At 36.4% G+C, this 7,245-nt stretch overlaps 1 protein-coding gene across 1 annotated transcript in view; it reads left to right on the top strand.

The window, feature by feature from the left end:
• Positions 1 to 6,192, top strand: part of AASDH (aminoadipate-semialdehyde dehydrogenase) — a 53,156-nt gene extending 46,964 nt beyond the window's left edge. Inside the window, exons 11-14 of the mRNA XM_007946214.2 lie at positions 1,626 to 1,789; positions 3,024 to 3,146; positions 4,447 to 4,578; positions 5,803 to 6,192. Of these exons, the coding sequence (XP_007944405.1) occupies positions 1,626 to 1,789; positions 3,024 to 3,146; positions 4,447 to 4,578; positions 5,803 to 6,192 (809 nt within the window). The remainder of the gene's footprint in view (positions 1 to 1,625; positions 1,790 to 3,023; positions 3,147 to 4,446; positions 4,579 to 5,802) is intronic.
• The last annotated feature ends 1,053 nt before the right edge of the window (positions 6,193 to 7,245 follow it).

Below are 7,245 nucleotides of genomic sequence, written 5' to 3'. Positions count from 1 at the left end.
TTTTTTTTTTCTCCAAATGATTTTGAGTTTTGTTCCACATTGTTCTCCCTCTCTATCAAGGATCTTCTACTAGATCCCCTTCCAAGTGGATGACAGTGGTAGCCGGGCACCATCTAGTTTTTCTGGTCTCATAGTTGTATATGCTGCAGATCAGATGGTGTAGCAGTCACTAGGACTAATTGTTTCCATGAATTTTGGTTTTCTTCATTATTCTTTGCTCTAGACAAGGAGAGACCCACCATTGCATCTAGATGGCAGCTTGCTAGCTTTTAAGATCCCAGTTGCTACTCACCAAAGTAGTAGGTAATGTTTTGTATAGTATTAAACATAATTCTTTTGAATTCCTTATCAGAGAGTTCCAGTGCTGCGTCTTAGGGATATGTTCTGGGTCTGTATCCTGGTCCCTTGTTTCTGCTGCTTTATCTTGCTTCTTTGTGTGGCCTGTGATAGTCTGTTGTCTCGAGACACTGTTATGTTTTTGTGTTTATATTTAATTGGTGATTGTATGTTGGAGTGATTCACCCAAGATTTTCATTCTCTTTGTTTTGTTTGGATGTATCTGAGTAAGCAAGGTACTACACTCCTATATTCGCTAGTTGGCAGCTCTTATCCACTCACCCTTTGTCTACTTTCCCATTGTCAGCCTCCCATATGTCTGTCCTGCCATTGGCAAGCGGAGCCTATTCTTAGGTCCCTGGGATCTGAACGAGAGTGCTGTCACTTTAATATCCAAAATGGCCACTGCTTGTAAACACTCAAAGTGGCCACCACTTTTAAATATTGAAAATGGCTGCACCTCCTGGACAGCCAGAAGTCCACAGCTCAGTTTGTCTCCTTCTTTGCTGTTTCGCTTTTTAGTCATCAGCCAGCAGCACAGTTGTCCATGTAGCCTTTGGAGAACACGGCCGATTTTTGTTAATTCTCAGGTCATAACACCACTTGGAAATATTTAGGCTGTCTGTGCTGTCAGGATAGCTGACAGTCTGAAGCTCCATTTTTCTCCTTATTCACTATTTTCATTCAGGTTCTTCTACTAGTCGGTGTTTAATTCTCTTCTGTATCCTTCCTTTCAAAGCTTAGGGCTTTGGGATTATCTTCTGTGTCTGTGTTAGTTGGTTTCTCTTTTCTTTGTTGAAGGGGATCTGTGTAGCTTTTCTGCCTGGTTTGCCATCTTACAGAAGCCCAATGTTAGCATTTCTTGAACACCTTCTGTGCACTGGTTATTTATCCACATTGTCTTAATTCCCACATTAACCATTGAAGTAGTTATGTCTCCATTCTGCAGAAGAATAAACAGGCTTAGTTATGCTTGGTGTAGTGATGGCCATAATGAGATTCAAATCCAGGTTTGTCAAAGCCTCATGCATTCTTCATTGTTTTCTTGGTAATGAAGCACTTCATAGAACTTTTGAAAAATAAGGTATACCATGCCAGGTAAATGGGTATTTTACATAAGTGATTATTGTTCAATTTCTGCTTTACACAGCTGAAATTTAAATCAGATGAGCTGAACTTAGAGCCCAAGTATGCCTGCAGAGTATCAAATATAATTGTCATGATGTAGGCTGAAGAGTTGTATTAGAGACATACCTAATCTCATCTTTTATATTTAATTTTCCTCACAGGCTGTTATAATGGGTTGGTTTATGTTCTGAGAAGTAATAGTGGAGAAAAACACTGGATATTTACCACTCAGGATGCCGTCAAAAGCTCTGCAACCATGGATCCAACTACAGGACTCATTTATATCGGTTCTCATGACCAGCATGCATATGCTTTGGACATTTATGTAAGAATTCATGTCATTGGTCTCCCTCACCATAAGCCGAGGAGCAGTGAAACTGTCAGATGCTGTTCAGTCTGAGAGCAGGTTTTAACCATCTCCCAAGTTTAGTGCTGTGCTGTGGGAAGGATAAAGAGTTAATTTAATCATCTTCATATTTTAAGAAATGTTTACCTTCCTTACCAAATTTTCCATAAATAAATTTACTACTCAAAGTTTTGAAATATAAAGAGGTTAGAGTTAACAGCCTGAAAATAGAAAAAAATCATAAAATATGAATAAAACTTGATTACATAAAGAAGTTCATATGACAAGGATTATAAAATTAAAAGAAATAATTTGGGAAATTGTTTGAACTAATGTGACAGAAGTTCAAACTCAAATGAAAACTAAGAGCAAATACATAAAAGAAAGATAGCAAGATCCAAACAAGGGACATAGGCACACAAGTTCCCAAAGAAGAAATAGCTAGTAAATATAGTTACATATTTTATACTTTTATGAGCTCTGGTGGCGTAGTGCCTAAGGCATTTGACTGCTAACCAGAATGCAGGTGGTTCAAACCCACCAGCCACTCCTCAGAAGGAAGATTGGACAATCTACTTCAATAGTGATATTGCCTCAGAAACCCAAGGAGGGGTCACTATGAGTCAGATCCAACTCTGTGGCAGTATGTTTAGTTTTGTTCAAGCAAATGGTATTAGATTAGAAAAGATAGTAGAATGATTAAGCCATGCTGATGATAGTAGTTAGAGTTTGGGACTGGTGGAGCCTCTAAGAAAAATAATTTGCAGTAGGTAAAAGTTTTATGTCCTTGGATCTAGTAAAATTCTTCTAGGAATCTGTCCTGAGAAAATCATGAGAAATGTAGACAGATGTACCCAGATGCCTATTTTCAAGTTATTTATAATACCACAAAATCGAAACAGTGTTTAACAAAGGAGATTATTTTATGTTCATATGAGATATTGTGCATTAAAATTACATGTAAAGGTTTTACAAAGTGAGCAACAAAAGATACCACATTTTATATTCAAAATGGTCTCAACCATATTAGATTGCATGTTTATGTATCAGAAATATCAAAACAGAAAAGTGCTAAAATTTTTAACAGTGGTCTTTTTGTCTTCCTATACTGATTATCCACAATGGGCATGTATTAAAAAAAAGCTTTATTAAGTAGAATATATGGATTTGTTAATTATAGCCAAAAAGAATTCATTTGCTTTCTCTTTTGCAGAAAAAGACATGTGTTTGGAAGTTAAAATGTGGAGGAACTGTGTTTTCTTCTCCTTGCTTGAGCCTGATTCCACATCACTTATATTTTGCAACACTAGGAGGACTTCTACTGGCTATAAATCCTGTAGGCATAAAATAATTTGTACTAATTTTATTACCTATCTTTTCTTTAATATTCTTTTATTTATTTGTTTGAATTTGAAAACTTGGAGGTAGTTTTCAGTTAGAAATGGAGTCCTTAAGTCATGTACATTATTAATGTGTTCAGCTGGTAACTGAGAGGTTGGCAGTTTAAGTCCCCCAGATGAGGCTCATTGGAAGAAAGGTCTGGTGATCTGCTTCCAAAAATCAGCCATTGAAAACCAAATGGAACCCAGTTCCACTCTGGCACACGTTGGGTCACCGTGAGTCAGGATGACTGGTACTGGTACTATCATGTGTATACTAGATATGACTGAACTTGAATTCATTAAAAATGATTGGCATGAAATTAGAAAAATAAGCAAATATGAATTTCTATGCATGTCTTTTATCTTTTTTTCTTCCCCTTCATCCAAATTAGTATGTCTGCCCTCTAGTTGGTGGTTTACCTTCCCTTCCCCACTTACCCTTGATAGATATCAAAGAATATTTCTTGTTTTTGTGAGAACCTTTTCTTGACTTTTTATAATGGTCTCATGCAATATTTGTCCTTTTGTGATTGACTAACTTCACTCAGCATAATGGCCTCTGTGTTGATCCATGTTACGAGATGTTTCACAGATTCTTCATTGTTCTTTAACATTGTGTAGTGTTCCATTGTGTGTATGTACCATAGTTTGTTGATTTGTGGCTCCTTTGATGGGCGTTTAGGTTATTTCCATCTTTTTGCTATTGTGAATTGTGCTGCGATAGACATAGGTATGCATATATCTGTTTGTGCCATAGCACTCACTTCTCTTGTATATATACCTAGTAGTGGGATTACTGGATCATATGATATTTGTATTTCCAGCTTTTTTAAGAAAGCACCATACCATTTTCCACAGTGCTTGCACCATTTTATGGTCCCAGTAGCAGTGTATGAAGGTTCCAGTCTCTTGCCAACATTGTTGGTTTCTGTTTATCTACTTTTTAAATTGGCAGAATTTCAAAAATCTGTTTGTATTAAAAACTTCATGTTCATCCTAGGTACAGATATTGTGTGCTATTTCGTTACTTGTTTAATTGCAAGTTTTTATCCTAGTTCTTATCAATAGCATCGATTAATTCCATAGCTATGTGTATGTGTTTAGTTTCATTTATATATGTGCCAGCTTCATTTATAATGTCAGCATGCTATTATAGCATTTTCTGCTTTTGGGAGATGTATGAGTTTATTTTATGGAGGGAAAGTGAGTAGTAGAATGATTTTAAATGCCATAAATTGCTTTTTGTCTTGACAGGCCACTGGGGACAGAGTTTGGAAACATTTCTGTGGAAAACCACTCTTCTCCTCGCCACGGTGTTGCCTACAGTATATTTGTATTGGCTGTGTAGATGGAAATTTACTCTGCTTTACTCATTTTGGAGAACAGGTGAAAATTTCTAGTTGTTACATACCTTTTTAAAAGGCATGGTAATGAGTGACAAGTAAAATAAATAAAATTTTAAACATCACTGTTCAACTCTGTGTTGAGAACTGGTTCTGTTTTTATTGCTACATCATAAGTGTCTTAATTTTAAAATGCTTTAGTAAGTTTAAAAGATTTTTACCCAGACATTGTTATACATCTTTTGCCTCCCTCTCCCATGTGTTTTCAAAATATGACCAATTTTTAGTCAATTTTAATTTAACTTCTATTGAGATTGGTGTTTCTCAAACTGAAAGAACTGAAGAAACAGTTCAGTCTTTAAGTTGCAATATTGAAAGATTCAGTAGCCAAAATGGGACCTCTGGTGGCATAGTGCCTAAGGTATTTGATTGCTAACAGATGAAGAGAGACCTGTTGTTGCATCTAGATGGCTGCTTGAAGCTTTTAAGATCCCAGATGTTACTCACTCGCCAAAGTAGGATGTGGAACAGTGTTTTTGTGTAGTATGTTGTGCCAAGTGAGCTTGATGTCACCTACGACTATGGTCCCGAGCCCACAGGTTGAACTGCTCAGTCCCTCTAGGTAGTTGGCTGTGACCATGAAGTGACTACAGCCTTGTCCCTTGTCAACTCTACTATATACTTGGGAATTCTTGCAGAAAATACAAATACACTTAGAAACATTGTCTGCCAACCCTATACATGGTCATGGACAAACTCCCCCTTGTATAGACATACCTAATAGTTGAGCCTGTCCACCCGTACTATGTTTGCCTTCAACAACGTGGTACTGTATGTGCGAAAGGGTTCATCTTTGTTGTGTGTACTTCCCATGCACCTCTCTATGTCTTCCTCTTCCTCAGTGCCACTGTGTTGATCAACTAGTACTAATTCTTGATTGGGGTTCAAAATTAATTTACTTTGTAAAATTACTTAACAGTGAATCACGTAGTAAGAATGCTTTAGGGCATTTTGTTTGGGGTTTTCCCACTGGGGTAGAAGTGTAATATGAGGATGCAACTTTTCAGAAAAAGCTGTTCTTAATCTCTTTGTGTAGTTACTATTAAAATAGCTTGTATCATCTCTCCTTTTTTTTTTTTTTTAAGTATTTTTAAAATAGCTTGCATCTCAACATTTTCATTAAGAGCCTCTTCAAGCTTTAATCCAAGGGAGAATTGTTGCAATTAGATTAATGAGTTCTCTTTGCTTTTATCACCTTTTTTTTTAGGTTTGGCAGTTCTCTACCAGTGGACCAATCTTTTCATCTCCATGTACCTCAGCATCAGAACAAGAGATATTTTTTGGTTCCCATGATTGCTTTATATACTGTTGTAACATGCAAGGACACCTCCAATGGAAATTTGAAGCTACTTCTAGGGTGTATGCAACACCGTTTGCTTTCCAGAACCACAACAGTAGTGATAAAACGTTGCTGGCAGCAGCATCTACAGATGGGAAACTGTGGATCTTAGAATCAAAGAGTGGACAATTGCAAAGTGTCTATGAACTTCCTGGAGAAGTCTTCTCTTCTCCTGTGGTTTGGGAATCAACACTTACTATTGGGTGTAGAAATAATTATGTTTATTGTCTGGATTTATTGGGTGGTAATAAAAAGTAATCAGGTACAGTCCTTACTAGCATATATCTGTAATGTTTTAAAAATATTATTTATAATTTTAGAGCTATGTGCAAAGTCTTATTTTTTATTAAAGATTTTACTTTTGTTAAGGAATGCTTACTGTATTTTATTGGAGAACAACCGTATTTTACTTCCCTTATTGCTGCTGTCAGGTGCCATTGAGTCTATTCTGACTCATAGCAACACTGTGTGTAGCGGCAGGAAACATCTCCTGGTCTTTTGCCAGCTTCACAGTCCTTACTGTACTTGAGCCCATCATTGCAGCCACTGTGCCAATACTTCACTTAGGAGCTACAAAAGCTGTTAAAAGAAGTTAGAGAACTAAGTACATCGATATATTTAGTAGTCCTGTTTTAATTCAAGTCACTGCCGTTGAGTAGATTTGACTCATAGCGACCCCTCCTTGGTTTCCAAGACAGTATCACTATGGAAGTAGATAGCCCAATTTTCCTTCAGAGGAGGGGCTGGTGGTTAGCAGTCAAATGCCTTAGAAACTATATCACCAGAGCTCCCATTGTTTTAATTAGGCTACAGATACTCTAATTTTATAACAGATCAAATAGACAGTCATCAAATGTCTTTTTTTAAAAAGGTGTGTGTGCGTGTGTGTGTGCGTGTGCTTTGGGTGAAAATATACAAAGGAAATTCATTTTCCATACAACAGTTCATACTCATCATAATGTCCTTTTAAAAAGACTGTTATGGATAAAACAGATTAGAACATACTTAGTGGGTTCAAAACTTAGTCTTTTAATAATATATCATACTGTTTACTCTTTCATACTGAGATTCATGACAAAAGGTATTCAAACGTAGGGTACATTTTTTTAAATAAGATTCCTCATTTACTACATAACAACAACAACAACAACAAGATACCAGCATAGAATGAAATAATAATAATGTACAGTTTCAGGTTGATGTACCTTTTCTCAATTTTTAATATCTGAACCTTGATGTCAAGTATAACTATATTTCTCAATTTATTAGGTTATGGTGCTGTAACGTCTTTGGTTCAGTGTTTGGTTGGGA

This window comes from Orycteropus afer, unplaced genomic scaffold (genome assembly GCF_000298275.1).
Source record: "Orycteropus afer afer isolate SDZICR_OR568_19922 unplaced genomic scaffold, OryAfe1.0 scaffold00153, whole genome shotgun sequence".
Taxonomy (NCBI): Eukaryota; Metazoa; Chordata; class Mammalia; order Tubulidentata; family Orycteropodidae; genus Orycteropus; species Orycteropus afer.
The sequence above is the reverse complement of the archived record's forward strand: the minus strand, read 5'-3'. Positions and strand labels throughout refer to the sequence as shown.